Source organism: Epargyreus clarus, unplaced genomic scaffold (assembly GCF_041222505.1).
Source record: "Epargyreus clarus isolate Ecla_fem2 unplaced genomic scaffold, WU_Ecla_fem_2.2 ptg000008l, whole genome shotgun sequence".
In the NCBI taxonomy this organism is placed as follows: Eukaryota; Metazoa; Arthropoda; class Insecta; order Lepidoptera; family Hesperiidae; genus Epargyreus; species Epargyreus clarus.
In genome coordinates, this window is record NW_027332216.1 from 14248623 (window position 1) to 14267836 (window position 19214).

Consider the following 19214-nt stretch of genomic DNA (forward strand, 5'->3'; position numbering starts at 1 on the left):
CGTTTCGCCCGTCAGTCAATCTTTTTGATCTATAGTTTTTAGTATAGATTTTACAAGCTCATAATTTTCTTTCGTACGCTTTGTTTTATCTTTAATTGGGAATTTTGTGACATTTAGTGGTTATTGATTTTCTTTTGGACCCAGGCAACTGAAGCTAAGGTAGAGTACACGTTTAGATTTGCATTAGGGTACTATAAGAGTTTAGTTAGAATGACGAAGCCTCTAATGTCTTCTGTTTTCATGTGAACTGTATTAGCATGCGTCAGTGTCGCTGATCCTTATAAGATATAAATATCTTCATGTTTCACGAGCATCAATTCACCCCCGCATGTCATGTTCAATAAGTTTATATTTCGCCCATTAATGTGAGGGGCGGTGTTCCTGTCTTCAGAATACCACGCTAGCGGCGCGGGACCGCTGGTGGCATATTTATTATTATCTGTATGTACTATGTCTGACGTGAAATAAGGAAGCAGGTAAAATAGCAGTGCTCAACAGGATAAATGATTAAAGTCAATAAATTGCTGCCGACAAAAAACGAGCGGCGTTCGGTTAAAAAAAATATTTTTCGTTGATAAATGACATGTTGCAGTTCACACAGATAATGTATGAGTCATCGCAATTTATACGATTTGGAAACATCACAGAAAATTACCACTCAGCCAAATTCTCACGTTTTCCCTCAGAATTATAAACTTTTGTTATACTTGTGTGGTTGTTATTTTTGGGAAAAATTAATTAAATGTTATAATTACTTCAATATATGGAATAACTAATAAGCACACATAATGTACAAGGAACAGTATTGCAATTAATATGTGTGTATTAGGCCACACTAATACAAATTTAGAAAATATGTTTAAGGATGAAACTGTGATAAAAATATAAGCAAATTCAGTTACAATGCTTAACAGTCTAATGTAAAAGGTAAACTGTAGTAAAATAACACCAGATTTGTTATTTATTATCATATTATACTTTATGTAACTTACAATGTTTTTAATTATTAATTGAACATATTTATTAATATAAGACATCAGCTAATTACTTACTGTTTTCAAATCCCAAATTTATTAGGAATATATTGCATTTATATACCAATATGGATGACATATCTTTTTAATTCATTATATTTTAAGCTCCATACCTTTTTTATATAATTTTATTTTATCATATTAATCACCTTCCACCAACTTCTGGTAGATATGTTATTAAGAGTAAGTAGTATCTATCATTATCTTTGCACTAAGTATAAATATTAAAGTTCCTTTTTAATTTTTAAGTTTATGCATGACTAGCTGACCCAGCAAACTTTGTACTGCCTCAAAATCTCTATATCAAATATATTTCATATAAAATATAGTCTATGTTACTCGTAGATAATGTAGCTTTCAAATAGTGAAAGAATTTTTAAAATCGGTCCAGTAGTTTTTGAGCCTATTTATTACAATCAATCAAACAAACAAACAAACAAACAAACAAACAAACAAACAAAGTTTTCCTCTTTATAATATTAGTATAGAAAAATAAATTGATTGTATCTTTCTTTACCTTTGCACTAAATATAGATATCAAAATTCTTGTACAATTTTTATGTGTACATTTTTTTTATAGATCCTCAAAAATGTCCGGAGAACCCGAGGTTACACGCACACCTGAAGAGGAGGAGGAGGAAGAAATCAAATCCTCGTACAAGCCACCTCCAGAGAAAACTATTGAGGAGATCCTAGCCGCAGACCAGGAGGACGAGTCCTTGAGGAAGTACAAGGAAGCCTTATTAGGGCAGGCGCAGACTGGAGTTGTCATATTTGGTATGTTTATTTCTTCCCTATCTAGTATTCCTCTCTTTAAGTTAAAATTAAAACTACTTCGCGACAATCCGCTACAAATATATATGTAATATGTATTAATTGTTGTGAAGTACTTTTAATCTTAACTTAATAGCATGGATTTCCACAAAGTTATGCCTGATACAATTAACTGCCCCTCTTTGATATTACTTCAGCTGACCTTTGAATAAATGTGTCCCTTCTGCCTTAAAGGTCATTATGTTTAAGTCTTGGTCAGGGGAGACCCATGCACCGCCATAAATGCTTAGTACCCAAGACCATTTAATCACTAAACATAATCCTAACCTTTTCATATAAGATGTATTAATCTGCACACCATGAATGCTCGCAATCGATATAAATTGGGCAATGCGCGCTTTGTAAGGAACATTGTATTTAAAGTCTGGCCTGACAGGCAGCTGTCAGGAGTAGAATCATCAGGGTTATGCATTTTGCCAACTCACAAAGAAGAATTATAATCTGTATGAATTGGCGAAAAGAAATCGTACATACAAAGAAAAGCTTAACTACACATATACATACTTACACATACATACATAGTTAACAACATGCTTAAATTAGATATTTCAAAAACAAGTTTAGTCTTTGAAACAAGACCATGAAACAAAAGGTCAAGATTTTCCAACTTCATTAATTAAATATTTTCCAAAGGATAGGTGAATATTTTCTAAAAGTATAATTTTCCCTTTAGAAAATGTCTCTTCAACATGAAAATTATCATGATGATAACGATAATTTTCCCTTTAGAAAATTTCTTGGGGTACAACAAATTTCAGATCTTGCTAGGGGTACAAAATTCTAATTTTGTCAGGGGAGCTCGATCCTATTTATTACGATGTTCGTAAGTAGGTACTTCGATACAAATTGTGAAAGAAAATGTTTTTCCCAATGAACTGGAGCGACACAACGGATATTGTGGCGGCAACCGTCGCCGGTAGTTGCCATAACAATGTTTATACGTAAACAAACATCGTTGTTACGTTACTATCGAATTGTTACGATGGTTACGGGTCCAGAAGTATTGAACAGTATATCTTTTACCTTTGATTCATTTTTAAATCTGGCCCACGCATCTATTGTGTTATAATAATATTTGCGAGACAAACGAGGTTACAAGTATCGTTTGGTGTTCACAAATGAACTGAGAAATGTAGAACGTACGCATTCGACGAATAGACACCTAGAACAGAATAAATCTAAAATAACCCAACTTAATAGCAGTGATAGCCTAGTGGTTAAGAAACTCGGCCTCTCGATCGAGGGGTCCGAGATTCAAATCCCAGGCACGCTGATTTTTCAAAGTTATGTTCGTATTAGAAATTAATTATCACATTGCTAAACGGTGAAGGAAAACATCGTGAGGAAACCTGCATACTTGAGAGATTTATAAAAAAAAATCTCAAAGGTGTGTGAAGTCTACCAATACGCACTTGGCCAGCGCGGTGGACTATGGCCTAATCCTTCTCATTATTAGAGGAGACCCGTGCCCAGCAGTGGGACAGTAATGGGTCGTTGATGATAAACCCAACTTGCCGAGAATCGATCCCGATCCATTATGCCACTGATAGTCGTGGTGTCCACTATGACGCTGATGGTCTCAAAATATCAGAAATGTATAAAATTTAATGAAAAATAGAGTGGTTATTCCAAAATCCGAAATATTCTTGTAAGTTTTGTTTGTTATGTATTGTCGGTCTAGAAGGACGGACGGACTCACGGACGTTATAGAAAGCGAATATGGTTTAAAATTAAGGATTTAAACTTTAAATCCTGGAGCGACTAAAACACTAGAACGGTTATAGTAAAATATGTTTTTTAAGGGAGGAAATGAGGAAATTGGAGGAGGGAAAGTGGACATTCATATATTAATATAATTTTAGGCACAACGCCTTTTGTAAATCGCTTTCTCTCTACAAATTACGAGCAAATTGATAAACCGTTATCATTACGATCCTGTGATAACGCTACTAGAATGTTCCATCTGTTATCGTTGTCAAGTGTGATCTTGTCTACCGAGTACTCAGTTTGGTAATTCTATAACAAATTTGTATGTATTGGCTACTATTTTTTGAGGAACTGGTAGCATTAGCGATTACGTGGTTAACGCTAGTGTTAAATGTTACTCTGCGACTATTTTGTAGCTTGACTAATAAAGAACGCAGTAATCGTAATTTTGACGTAATTCAGTTTTTTGCAGAAATGGCATCAGAAGACATATGATAGGATGAAAAAAAACTTTTTACGTTGTTTTTGATATATTTCCATCACTAACCTACATATACTATTTCGCTTGATACAGTGACCGCATAATCTCTATTAGCTTAGGTTAGGTTATGGATATACAGGTTTTTTTTGTTACCATATTACACGCTTTATTTCCAATCACTACACAAGGATATCCCAAACCATATTATAAATGCGAGTTTGTTTGTTACATATTCACGCCTTAACTATATAACTGTCCTATACACGTTGTCAGGCGTTCAAAAAAGGGCATTGGGTACATTTTATCCCGAAAAAGTGCTGCTCCTGGCGGATATATAAAAAGCTTTTAAAGCGACCGATGATACGGGTAAAAACTAATACGATAAAATGCTTGTTATTTGTTTTAATTATCCCCAAGACTAATAATACTTTTACAGTATAAGAGTAATAATACTTTTGCAGTATTATTACGTCGGCGTGTCTGTTATAAATTGACTGCAACCTGAGACTTCGATTCACGGGAAATCGAGCGTGAAATCCATCGACCACCGCACACGTATACCCTGCATAGTCGTGGAGCTATTTGCGTCCAATAACTAGGATATATCGAGACTAGAATTTGTCTGCGGGTTTACATGCTCATTTATTAAAGGGGTATCGATACGAGTAGCAGTAAAAATGTAGTGGTTGAAATTTGGACCCTTGCGCTAAGGATTCGGGGCTTGAAGCAAAGGCATGCCTTAGATTTTTGGGAATTGTTTAATCATGTATATTACAAATGTCTTATCATTTTTTTTGTTTTAACTATGAAGGGACAGGTTTACCAGGTCGTAAGGTTCTGTTTAAAAAGGTTGTGAAAAATCTACCAATCTGCACTTGATCAGTGTGATTTACGACGTTTACCTTTGGGAATCTACGTAGTTCGATTGCAGCGACATCTCCGCTGCCCTTTTTTCTATGTTACAACAAAAGTACCAGACGCTTTTTGTGATCTGTTTTGAAGAATATGCTAAAGTAAAAATATTTTGAGGTTTTCCAATACATTCTTCAAGGGTAGCAATCATTGATCGACTTACATAAAACTTTAATCCTATTTGGGGTTGTTCACAAATATTCATGGGCGGCTGTAGTCACTTACCAGGTGGATTGGATATCGTTTGCTAATTTAATTCAATATAAAAGATGGATTAACGAGTCTCGTTTGTTAAAAGGGACCGTTGAACCGTATCGTTCAGGATCCGGGTGTTATTCCTGGCGAGGCGGAAATGTGAATGATAATCGGTTGTTTGTTTTGAGTCTGGGTGTATTCGTGTATTGAGCATGTCATACACTACATAGTAAATGGTACTTTTCTGCCATAGTAATGGTGATTCTGCCATAGTTGTGTGTGAAAGACCCAGAATTTAGCTCTCGTTTAAAAAACGCAAGGCAGTTTTTAGGGGTTCAAATTTATTTCTCCGTAAAATACGATATGTCTGGGTATCGGTAGCCACTTATTTTAAAGTGGACTACAGACTGCATTGATCCACGTGGCTATTGCCGCTCAGGGATATTTGTAATCAATCAATGAGGACTAAGCTGGAATGCCTCGGAAAAGTATGTCTCCCTTATCATACCCTTCAAACCAGAACACAGCAGCTCTTAACGCCGCTGTTGTGAGGCAGAAATAAGTGTCAAACCACAAAGGGTTCTTCCCACCTTCGAAATTAAATAACTAAACCAAACCTAATTGAATCCATTTTAACAGACGCGAACGATCCTCGTAAGGTGATAGTGAAGAAACTGGCGCTCTGCGTGACCGGCCGGGACGACGTCGAGCTGGACCTCAGTGGAGACCTCACTGACTTAAAGAAGCAGGTATGATCTTACATATTTACCACGCTTTTACTAGCTTGAGCTGTATGTACCTGTATCGGTATGTAATGTAATGTAAGCAACAGAATCTTTGAACACGATTTTTACCCACCTTGAATGGTCCAATTGATTAAAATTGTAAATTTACCGATAACCGAAGGATTTTCCTTGTGCAAATTTAGTGTGGTTTTTAGTTTTTACACTATATAATAATTATATTTGACTGCAGACTAGTTTACCTTTGTACAGTACTTGAAATGTTATGTGGTCACTATAGGTTTATTTATGAACTAAAATTGAACGAAGCACTACGTTGGAACGCCTCATGTAAACGTGTGAAACTACCGTGCGTGAGTGGAGTAGTAGCAATTCATATATCTGGCCGACCCCTGGTAGAGCTCCTAATGCTATCTAGGGTTGATTATAGATATTTATAGGCGGCAGGAGCCACTAACAATCACGTGTACTGCATGTTTGTTTGCTACTGCTATAATATATTATAAAGAATGGCAGGGTTAATTACAGAAGTCCTTGAGTGCCGACAGGTGGTTGAATACTTATTTACATCTATTTCGTAGATGGTTCATAATGTCTATCAGGTTGTCACAGCTAATCACGGACGCACGCGACCCATTTCAGAGCAACCGATATATGCTCTACGTGTGCATATGTGCATATGTATGTATGAGCACGTGAAATCAAACTTTTTTTACCTAAACCTCGCGATGATTGCATTGAAATTGATTTCTCGCGGGTACCAGATTGACTTTGATGATGGGAACAGGCAAACGATTCTACTCTACATTAATTGGTTTCGTTCTACCGTCGAGTAAACGTTTTTTATCGATTCCCGATGGAAACTAAATATAGCAAGTCGATGTGTCTGTTGGTAATTAAATTTTTAGAACTACGCCGATGGACATCTGTATTGGCGATGTATGTTACACTACTTATTTGCTTTCCTCTTTTCGCGTATTTTTTTTTTTGTAAAATTTTGCATTTTGAAAACGTGTATCGTTTAGTTTGGATTGTAATTTATGGTAACCTTAGGGACGTCATTTTAAATCTAATATGGGTTACGCCTTAAGATGGTGGTTAGTAATTTGTATGATGATCTTACATCCCACATTGAGAAGAATATGAAAGGACGTTACTAAAAACTTATTTTACTATAATTTTTGTTTTCTTTTACTAATACTTGGTTATACAAACCCAGTTGAAAAAATCAACCTATATACTTGTTTTCTTTTACTAATACTTTCGGATTTGGCTATACAATCCAAGTTGAAAAAATCAACCTATATAAATACATCTGAAATCTTGTTCTATATGATAAAGCTGTAACTAGATTTTAGCCTGTGCAATTTAATTTTAAGTCGTGTAGTGTTTACAGTGACATTCTGTAGTTTCTATATTTGGATTTTTTGTAATACTTCATTTATGAAGCGAAGCAGAGTAATTAACACTAGACGTGGATATATTAAACTGTAATTGATATTAATTGGCAGTTTACCTTGCAGGGTGTTTGCTTCAATAACAACGCTGTTTTCTAATTGTATGTCATGTTCTGCCTTCCTACTATCAGTTTGCGTAAGTAGCAAAATGTTCTGCTACCTTATCTATAAGCTATTAGCATGGAGGTCTAATTTGCAAATTGCCTTTAGAAGCTGTTTTGCTACTTGACGTATTGATAGTAAGACGCTTTTTCCCCCGATTGTGGACGGTAATGCTCTTTTTACTGTATTTATGTCTCATTCTTTGGCATCTAAAGCTTAATAAACTAGACGGATTTTCACATGTTAGGTGTTGGATCCTTGTAAATTGAAGGAGTGAGATTGGCAAAAATGGTATCAGTCGGGTTTTTTATTTATATTATAGGTAATAATTATTGTAAAGGTAGAACCAAATGAGCTTACAGTTCACCTGATGGTAAGTGGTCACTGACGCCAAGAGTTCTACCTGGAGCCGACCACAGATCCGTTGCAACTGCTGGAAACTAAAATGGTCGCTTAAAAGGTGAATTAGCTGTTATGAGCTTATGTGAGATTATAATTATGTATTATAGTTGCTATTTATATGTGTGTTTATACCATTAAATGAATTGCAATACCTTATCTACATACCAATACTGCATTGGTGCAAGAGTTCTCAATGATTGATCAATGAGTAGAATAGGTATGAATGGATAGCTTTGGCATTTAACTGTTGCTAATTTAGATAGGGAAGCGCGCGCGAACCCGCTTCATGTATAGATCCCAACTGATCTAATAAAGTTAAGCGTCGTCAGTCACTGTCGTCGTCAGTTGTTGGATGGGTGGCCGCCAGTGGCTACACATCGCGCTCCAGGCTTTGAAGGGATAGTAAGGGGAGGTCCAAAGCTGGGAGTTGCGTGTGAATTTGCAGCTTGGGACAGCTTTTATACAAATTTATTGGCAAAAAATAGGATTTCTATATTTTTTTGGTCTAAGCCAAGTTGCAGAGGCAGGTATTAGAGTTCTGTGGCTTATAACCCTAACACGGATTTCAGACCCTCTTATGAACTTTTTTATTCGAACTCTCAGGCGTGCAATAGATTCGCGCATAGATAACTGCACCGAGGGCATTTTAGAACATTTATTTTAAATCTGTCTAAATATAATTAGAATTGTGTTCATAATTTATTTTAGTATTCTATTTCGAAGAACAATTACGTCCGTCAACCGTAGATGTAACCGTTCCGATTCAGTTCCTAAGAATGTGATTGATGGGGCGTCGGCCCGACACGTGCATAATTACCCATTTGTTTTCACCTACGGACGGGAGGCATTTGTTGTCTACAATCAGTAGAGAGTAGAGGAGTGGAGTAATGTTTGGCGTTTGGATGTATGGATTATTTTATTTACTACTAGCTGACCTGACAAACTTTGTACCGCCTCAAAATCGATTTATCAAATATATTTCATATAACTTATAGCCTATGTTACTCGTGGTTAATGTAGCTTTCGAATGGTGAAAGATTTTTTAAAATCGGTCCAGTAGTTTTTGAGCCTATTCATTACAACCAAACAAACAAACAAAGTTTTCCTCTTTATAATATTAGTGTAGACAAACCTTTATCTCGTACGATGGCCCGCGTGGCATTGAGTTCCACGACCAGATAGTTATCTGAATTATGAATTTGAATTGTAATGAATTTAAGGTTGCGTATTCGTCTTTGTGTGTGTCCAAGGCATCCGCGACAGGGAATCCTAGTGTGGGGCTGCGACTAATCCAAGTGTCCATTTCATTAAATCTTTGACGGAAACAATAGGGAAATATGTGTGTATTTTAATGATTTGATTATTTAATAATATCATAGACTGTCTTAAAGATATAATTTTTTTAAATAATTGTTCACCTTAATTATAAATCCCCTGAGTTTTTAAACCACAATTTAAATGCTAATCCACCCTAGTGTACAACAGACAAGACAAAACGAAGCGTGCCGTCCAGCCAATATATCTCGATGATCTATGCGCTTGTCTGTTATTCATTCTACAGGTGCTGTAATTATTATGACTATTTTATTTTAACTAAAATTACATTAACAAACGGAGTAGTTCTTACTTAATGGTTGCTATAGCTGTTTATTCTTATGAACGCATGCCTTACCCACTAAACACCCCCTTTCTCTTTAGTCATCAGGGACTCCACTGCCGTCGTCAGAGAGGAGAAAAAGAGGTGCTAAGCGGATTAGTTCTCTATGTTAATAGTTACTGTTATATTCATTTACTAATATTTTTGTGAACTTAAATGTCCAAAGACGACTTACAAAGAATGACACAAATAATTGCATTTAATATAAATTCTTGAATATATTTATCATGTTTGAAAATTTGGACATCAATTGTATACGTGCTTACCATGCACAATAAACACAAAATATACACCAGTTTTAAATTTGCATGTAAAACCACATTCACATTTGAATATCAGAACACCCTGTATCCAAGACTGTACTGGCAAAACGCCATGCGCACGCGCCGCCGTATCGCGCGTTAATTGCGGGCGCAGCCGCGGCGCGGACGTGCGCGCGACGATGCACCTGTCATATCCAACGCGCTACCTAAACACGCGACGACAGATTCAATGCCTCACCCGTCATTAACGCTTCAGGATAACGACGTATTTACGCTACCTAAAGACGAGACGATTGATTGAATGGCTTATTGATTGTTACTGGCTTGGGATAAATTTGCATAATTTTGTCATATGCTCTGAGCTTCTAAACGTGAGATGACACATTCAGTGCCTTTCCCATCATAAACGCTTCATAATAACGACGTATTTATGCTACCTAAATACGAGACGATTGATTGAATGGCTTATTGATTGTTACTGTTTTGGGATACATTTATATATTTTTGTCATATACTCTGAGCTTCTAAACACAAGCCGACAAATTCAATGCCTCACCCGTCATTAACGCTTCAGGATAACGACGTATTTACGCTACCTAAAGACGAGACGATTGATTGAATGGCTCATTGATTGTTACTGGCTATATACTCTGAACTTCTAAATATGAGATGACATATTCAATGTCTTCCTTATCATCAATGTTACATAAAATCTAAAATTTAATGCCGTTGTGGTTAATGTGCAATAATAATGACGCTTCTGTCATATCCAACGCGCTACCTAAACGTGCGTCGACAGATTCAGTGCCTCACGCATCATTAACGCTTCAGGAGACGACGTATTTACGCTACCTAAATACTAGACGATTGATTGACTGGCTTATTGATTGTTATAGGATAATTATATCATATAAACTGAGCTTTTAAATATGAGACATAATCAGTGCCTTTTCTATCGTTAACGTCACATTATATTTAAAATTGGTTGCCTTTATGGTTGAAAGTCCACAATAATAACGCGTCAGTCAAGTCATATCAGACTCAATGCCTCACCCGTCATTAACGCTTCAGGATAACGACATATTTATGCCACCTATATACGAGACGATTGATTGAATGGCTTATTAATTTTTACCAGCTTAGGACTATTACGTCATATTCTTTGAACTTTTAAACGTGATACGACATATTCAGTGGCCTCGCTATCGTCACTTCGTGGTTAAAATCCCACAATAATGACGTGTCATTCATATGTAACATCCAACGTGCATCCTAAACACGTGTGGACCAGTACCCTTACCATGAGTTTTTACGTTTTGACAAATATGACTGTTTTGGTATTTGTTTACGTATTGGCCCATACGATTTCCTAGTTCTTACACAATCCGCTAGGGGCGCTGATTGGAAATTGTATGGGCAAATACGTAAACAAATACCAAAACAGTCATATTTGTCAATAATGGATGGAAATTTGACAATTCAACTATATCAACTGCACGGCACTCCTGTTCCGGTCCTATATAGGGTTTGATGCAGAAATCTATTACGGAATTAAATGGATCGTAATCGATCCTTTAATGTATAAACATTGCGTTGAGATTGTATATTTGTATACAGCATTTAGTGGAATCTAAATAGCTCCATCTCCTAACATTAAGGTAATTTATTGGTTCTATCTAAACACCGTCTAATTGCAACTCGCATTAGAGGTATTCTAAGATTTACATGAAATATCGTAGGTTTTAACGATGACATTTAGAGCTGAGGTCGCTATATTGGTCTGGTTGATGGGTTTCAAGGGTTTCAGGTTCATTCTCAGGTCAAACTCTTCTATTCCGGGTCTGGGTGTTCATGTGTGAAATATATGAAATGAACTTATGTGTGAACATGGTAGAATGATAGGTCTCTGAGTATCGAAGAAATTATTAAATTTTATTAAATTCTGAGTAACGTATATTTTGGAATTATCATGGAACTTTTATTTTTCCATACTAGCTTGTAGCATACTTTAAATATGATGAAGTTATACTTGAAGTCGTGTGAAGTGTGTAAAGTTATTATATTAAATAAAAAATAAACTCCCCAACAATCCCATGATGTAGTGCTATCATAAATACAACTTCATGATCACGATCGTAAAATAAAACGATTAAGTGTGTGGGAGGAGCTGGCACTAGGTACCTGTGACTCGATATTTATTGTGGCAAAAATGTTGCCAAATTTAATAACTGGGATTAGAGATGAGGTGTTATTTGACTGATCGTGGCAATCTTTCCAAGAAAAGCAACGTTGCGTTCTGATAAATATGGCCATATCTGTTTGTTTGTCTTCAGCTTGTCTGTATTATATGCCAAATCTGACACCGTTATGTGTGAATATGAGACTTTGTGTAGTAAACTTATACTGCGTGCGTTCTGCTGGTATTGCTTAAAGATTTGAATTTGACCCGGATGCACTCCGTTCGTCTTGATTTTATTTTTGGTTAACCTGATAATTACCATCAAACGATTAAATCAAACGAATGAAAAATCCTTTATTTTCCTAGAACTTGCCTGATGCGTGAATATGCATTAACTCTGGAAAATATTATTTTACTAAATATCGAATCGTACATGAGTTCACAGTGGTCTTGAGGGTACCCCGAGGTTAAGCTACTTGACTCGTCAATCCTATGTGGAGTTTCTTACAGATGTTTAGGGGTGGTTGTGGCCGCTTACCACCCAGTAGACTTTATGCTAGTTTGATTTACATAGGAAAAATCTCCCAGGAATCTTCTTTCTATAGATCGTTTGCTTATATAACATTATAATAACGACAAACTATCTCCTCTTCCAGGTGTTCATTATAAAGGAGGGAGTGCAGTACCGGATAAGGATTGATTTTATCGTGCAGCGGGAAATTGTCCACGGGCTGAAATACGTGCAGAAGACTTACAGACTGGGAGTGCCGGGTGAGTGCAATCATACCATATAGTTCTCTACCACCAAAGCAGATAGTATTCAAATATGATGTGTTATTAAAGCAAATATCAAATAAAAAATAAAAATTAAATTTGGTAATGTTCGCCCGGCGATAAAGTTATTTAATAGATTAAAAGAAAAAAAATGCTATTTAACATTTTATGACATATTTTTTGTAATGTGGCAGTACATAATTGTCGTTGTTACAAATGTATAGAGCCCTCATGATAAAACTTTGTTTCTATCAGTATAAAACATTGGTCTAAGATCATACAATCTCTGACAAGATTTAACATTTGTTTGTGGTTACTACCGCCCTGGACATCTGTAATCAACCCCAGATAGGATAAAAGTCATAACTGAGGCCAGCCACGGGGGTGTTGCTACCATAGACTTAGCCTTGAACGAGTCGAACAAGTGTCTTCCTTACCAGCCCTTCGAACCAGAACACAGCAGCGCTCAACATTGCTGTCATTAGGCAGACATAGGTCTGTGCGGTGATGCCTCCGGAGCAACATGATTCTGCCACCTTGTAATATGTAGCTACTGGAGGTGGTGCCTCTGGAGGCTAATCAAATGGTGTTCTTTGTATTGTGTAGTTAGTTATTATAAACCTTTGCCATTACTAATACACAAACTTTCGTCCCACCACGCCGCCGGACAGTGCCCGGTACGTATTTATATCATTCGATTTATATTCCAACGGCGCGTTATTATTAAGCGCACTATAAATATTCCGCGCGCGGTGTAATTGTGTCACGTGTATTGTATGCAATGACATGTATGAACTGTTTGGGGTGTGTGTGCGTGAATAATGAGCGTGATTTATATGGTCGGTGGTGTGACCGGTGTGGTGTAGTGGTTGTGGGTTCTACTGTGCAACGCGGTTCCGGGTTTGAACTTTGGCCAGGTAGTGTAATATTGTAAATGGTAGATGTTATGTGTTTTTTACCACGCTTTTTTAATAAGATTGAACTAGCCGACGAGCATGCAGCCCAACTGTCGGTAAGAGGTCACTACAGCTCATGGACATCCCTAACCTCCGTATAAAGTGGAGGTTTTACCTAGGCTATGTGAACTTGGCGCACGACATTGAAAATTGAACTTTTTTGTGATTCATATATTCATACGTAGATTATGATGTGCAGTTGTTTGTAGTAATACGTCCTAACTGAAGTTAATTATATAAATACGTTGCAACCCCTGAGAACTAATATGGTCCCTCGTATGTGAGTCAGCCGTTATCCATATACTTCCACCAAAACAGAAAGTCTGTTTCAAGTACGTAATAACTAAGACCATGGTGCTATCAAGCAACGATTCTTCTCATTTTAAGCATGATAACTATTATTATTATTTTTGAATCTAGACAATGTTGAGTACGATTATAATTTTAATTAACATGTAATAGAGAGAAATTATGTATGTAAATTTTGCTCTATGGAGTCTATTTCTTTACGTCGTCAATGACATGCCACTAAACAATATTGGCAGGTGAAAATACGCTAACACAAACATCTTTGGCTTCACTGTTCGTTTACGTAAACCACTGCACTGATTGAATGCATCCATACATTTATTTTGTGGCCGGTTTGATTTGGCACGGTATTGGCGATGCTGTCGAGTGGTTTTCTGGTTGGTATAAAATTTTGAGTTATTCAATTTCGAAGTGCCGTATGGAAGCCGATTGTATCTTATACCGACGGTCCTTAAAAGGGGCATTATTAAAAAAATAGAAATATAAAAGATAACTATACAAGAATCTGATTAATCTATTTTTCTAATCTGATTTTGGTAACTTATTGAATACAAAAATATATTATCTTTTTGTAATTTTAGTACCTCTTTATGTAGAAATAGAGCACAGCTATTAGCAAATAACACAATAAAATCTACGGATATTATACCGGTCTCATAATAATGTACCAGAAATGGGTCACAGTTAAATAAAAGTTTCCTTGAAATGACAAACATACACTCCTGTTTCATTTAATTGATTCATTATTAAATAATCAATCATCGTCAATATTAAATAATCGTGACCGTCACGACATGTCGTAACGATAAATCGTAATCGTTTCGTCACTAAAACGAGCCTCTCTGGCATCTGTGGTTGTTTACGTAACGCTCTGCACCAACCACTAAAGAAATACATTGGTAAATGTAATCTGTTTTGAATTGATTTGGCACCATCTGAATTTCAATAAGAGGGCTTTTACGTTCATACGAGAGATGAATATTCAAGCTGTTACAAGCCTATATGACCTATTACAGTTTTAAATTTATCTATACTAATATTATAAAAAGGAAAACTTTGTTTGTTTGTTTGATTGTAATGAATAGGCTCAAAAACTACTGGACCGATTTTAAAAATTCTTTCACCATTCGAAAGCTACATTATCCACATAGGCTATATTTTTTTATGAAATATGTTTGATAAATAGATTTTGAGGCGGTACAAAGTTTGCCGGGTCAGCTAGTTATAAATATATGCTTAGTTATATAAATATGATCCAGAAAAAAGTAGATACATTTTTGTTTTGTTTTCAAAAATAAATGTAATTTTTACAAGCTTTTTATGATTATTAATCATTTCATATCAATCGCTTGATGCCAGGCAAAAAATTGATAAAGACAGATAATACTAAAATAATTATAAAAAATTAAGAGTATTTTAAAAAAGTATATTGAAATACGTATGTTCATAAAGCAAATTTGAAAGGAATTATTAGTTATTTTTGAATTGACTGTAACATTTCTTTACTTTGGTTTTAAACTTTTCGATTATGATTAAACTGTCTTCTAACAAGAACCTTTCGTCCCATTCCAGTCGACAAAATGACGCACATGGTCGGCTCGTACCCGCCCAAGACGGAGATCCAGTCATACACGACGCCGCCCGAGGACGCCCCCTCGGGCATGATGGCCCGCGGCGCCTACACCGTCAACAGCCTCTTCACGGACGACGACAAGAACATCCACCTGCAGTGGGAGTGGAGCTTCGAGATCAAGAAGGATTGGAAGGACTAGGAAGGTTGCTGGTGATGTGCTGGATTTGTATTGAAACTGTTGTTGGTACGCGCTTTGGTATGTCGTCGTAACGCTTGGTTCATAGTTTTACTAGGATGACTTGGCCTGGGTGTAATGTTTAGACCCATTACAAGAAATTAAATTTACCGCTAAGTTAGTCTGACAGGGAATTGTATTTTGAAGGATGGATAAATGTGTGTTGACCACTGCACTCATTTATACAAAGTGCGTATTACTAAAAAAAAGTATTTATTGTGGTCAAACTTTAAAGTGAATGGCGGTACCGCTGCTGTATATTTCTATATAATATTGACAATGATTTTTTGGTGTGGTGTATGTACAAGACTACCTGAGGTGAAGTGATCTTATTCCTCAGATGAAATATGCCATAACCCTATATGCCAAAATTCATTGTCAAATATAACCATTTAATAACATGTGGTACCTAATACCCGCTTACTTAAAATCACAAAGATAAAACTTTCAGTGTGTAAGCCAGGCAAGTACAAAATCTATGAATAGAACAGATATCTAAAGGGTAACTCTAAATTGACTACACTGGTGTAAAGTAACATAAGAAGAAAATTACAACAATGTTGCGATAAATATAAATTTGAATAAAAATAATTTTAAAACGCACATAAAATAATAATGTGTTCAGATGATGGGAACAGTTTCAGTCAATCCACCATGTCCGTGTCGATCGAATGGCTGACTGAATGACAACATTTAGTGAATGACGTCACTAGATCTTCCTATTTACATACATAGGTTCCAAAATCCAGTTAGCATTTCACGTTTTGATGTGTATAATTTTATGAATTTTTACTTCAATACAACTCAGATTTATCGAGTTATCAATTAATTGATAATAATTGATGTTAATGTTACACATAATTATACAAAGTGCTCTTTGATACCGTTTGTGCATTCAATAAATAGCAATAATCACATTTAATAATCAATATGTTGGATTTATAAAATAGTGTTATCGTGTAATGAGATACAAACATAATTATAAGTCTGATATATTTGCAATACGTAATTTAATCGTTACGGAAGTAGGCAGGGTGCGTTTTCGATTTTCTGAATCCGATTAAAGTCAATCTGACAAAAAAATGGAGTCTCGTATTGCAAATTTATTTGGGACAATGGAGAGGTACGATGTGGCAATATTTGCGCCAAAATGTATGACCGGTTCGAACATAGTGCGGCTAATTGAAACATTGTCACCAATCGAGCATAAAGTAGTCATGTCTTATAGCATGTCTATGTTATATTTCATGTAATTAATATAGCCTTTGATATCGATCGATATAACATATTATGAAGCCCGAGTGGCTAAAGATGACGATGTTTACATCTTTACAGTATCGCCCTCTCCCTCTATTCGAATAATCGATATACAATCGGATCTACGATTCGTAGGAATTCAGTGGTCGAAAATCGTCATCCTGTCGAAAATCATTGAAATTAGTATAATTAAACATTTCTACATAATAGATAAAAGTAACATATTTTTAATCGGTGTTGAAATCCAATAGTATTTTTGTATGATTCGATTATCAATGTAATATTTAGATGAACTTGTAAACCATACAGTGTAATGATAGGCATTTTATTGACACTTATAAAATATAGATGATAGTATAGCTGTAATCACGCATTGATTCTACAATAAAGTTTATATTTGTATTAAGATTAGTACATTATGGCGGCTTCCTACGGTGCGTTAGTTACGGATTGATGCATGGACTACTGACAGTGTACGTCCGTAAAATCGCGTGTCGTGGGAAGCCAGCATTACGTATACGTGCATGTTCATTCGTAATTACCTCAAAATTAAGGTAAGTGAGAACTTTTATGAGATCTTCATGAGAAATAAACATAAACTCGATATTAAATGTTTAGTCAGCCTTTGTATGTGAATATCATGCGGTCACAACAGCATTCCTGTTTGTAAGCATTTGAGCCATGTAAGCCGAATAAATGGAGCTTATGTCTGTATGTCGGTACCGATTTCTCAAATATTGTGTACACACTGCGTAATTTGTATAATGTTGTATATTTGTATATGTTGCGTTTCATACATTTATTCTTCGTCTACGTAAGACGCATGAGAAAATTGACAACTATTACTATATTTCTTCTGTGCGATAATTTAATAAGAATGCATGTAAGATCTTCGAATGCGATTTTGATGCGCAAAAACTTACACTAGAGGGCGCTACGTGTCTCAATATTTTTTCAAAATGTACGTTTCTTTTTGTACTTACATTTATACAGTGGTAGTGTGTACCAATTAACGTATACTTGACTTCGAATCTATGTCAAATGAGAGTCACTATGTTTATACTAGAATCGTCACAATTACTATAAAAAATCTGTTGTGAATTTACCAAACTAGTAGCTGTAAACATGTAAATTATATCGGTGTAACAAGACGGAAAATATATAATCTATTTTTAATACAACGTAGCTTATAACCACGCTAACTGTGCGTAATGTGGCAATAATGTTGAAAGTATTAAAATTATTACGGACTTTCTTAGCTACTTAAGATAAATTAGACATAAGCGTTTGCAATAAAGTACACATTGAAATTCTAAAGCGACAACTGCGATCATTGTATTATTGTAGCATTTTATTGTAATTGATAGGCTGAGGAGTCGATGCTTTAGCATATGTACGGGGGATATGAGATGTACTGCCTCGTCTACACACGCGGCTTGTAGTCGAATTGCAATATACAAAACATATCGCAATCGTTTTCGTATTGTGTGTAGTCGCGTGTGTGTGAGTGTCAGAGGTGCTTCAGTGTAAACTGGTGCTCTTCGTATTGTGAATCCAAATGTATGACAATCGGATTTAAGTAAATAGCTACTTCTATTACGAAGCTAGTCAAAAATAGACTTAAATCCGAACTGCCAGCATTTAGTAGTAATTTTTATCTTATCCTAAGGCTCCTTTTTATAAATTTTTGAATGAATAAAATCCTGTCATGTTTTGAAATTTTCTGAACTCGTATTTTGTACTTTCGTGATGTGGGTAGATGTCGCGTGATGATTGACCAATAGGGACTCGGGAATGCACGCGCAAAATAATTATATCGACTCTGATTGGTCGGTTACACGTGATTCTTGCATCGGAACAATAAAGCTGTTTATAGTATAAGATATATGATTTGATTTAAATAAACTTATAGAATATTTAGTATTATTATATTCACAATAGTAGCTTGTCAATTTAAATTGTATTTTAACTGATTTGCGTACGGTCGTGTTTACGGAGCTGTTACTTCTGTAGAGATGTTCAGTTTCTCGCTATATTTTTGATGGAATACTTTGTTACGGCAGTAATGATTTTTTTAATAGATGTGTAAAGATGTATGCAATGTAATAGTTTTGGCCAAAAATAAAGCTTATTTATTCAAGGCG

General features: G+C 35.7%; 1 protein-coding gene across 1 annotated transcript; it reads left to right on the forward strand.

Moving 5' to 3' along the window:
- On the forward strand, positions 1–19210 carry RhoGDI (rho GDP-dissociation inhibitor). The gene is made up of 5 exons (XM_073076175.1): positions 1–159; positions 1615–1811; positions 5803–5912; positions 12623–12737; positions 15578–19210. Exons 2-5 carry the CDS (start codon positions 1625–1627, stop codon positions 15775–15777), a joined length of 612 nt encoding a protein of 203 aa, XP_072932276.1. The 5' UTR covers positions 1–159; positions 1615–1624; the 3' UTR covers positions 15778–19210.
- Positions 19211–19214: the final 4 nt, after the last annotated feature.

Excerpts from the sequence above, each read along its gene's own strand:
- RhoGDI (XM_073076175.1), top strand. The coding sequence starts at position 1,625 with ATGTCCGGAGAACCCGAGGTTACACGCACACCTGAAGAGGAGGAGGAG. Across the intron at positions 5,913-12,622 it reads TCACTGACTTAAAGAAGCAG|GTGTTCATTATAAAGGAGGG; the intron begins GTATGATCTTAC and ends CTCCTCTTCCAG. Across the intron at positions 12,738-15,577 it reads TTACAGACTGGGAGTGCCGG|TCGACAAAATGACGCACATG; the intron begins GTGAGTGCAATC and ends GTCCCATTCCAG.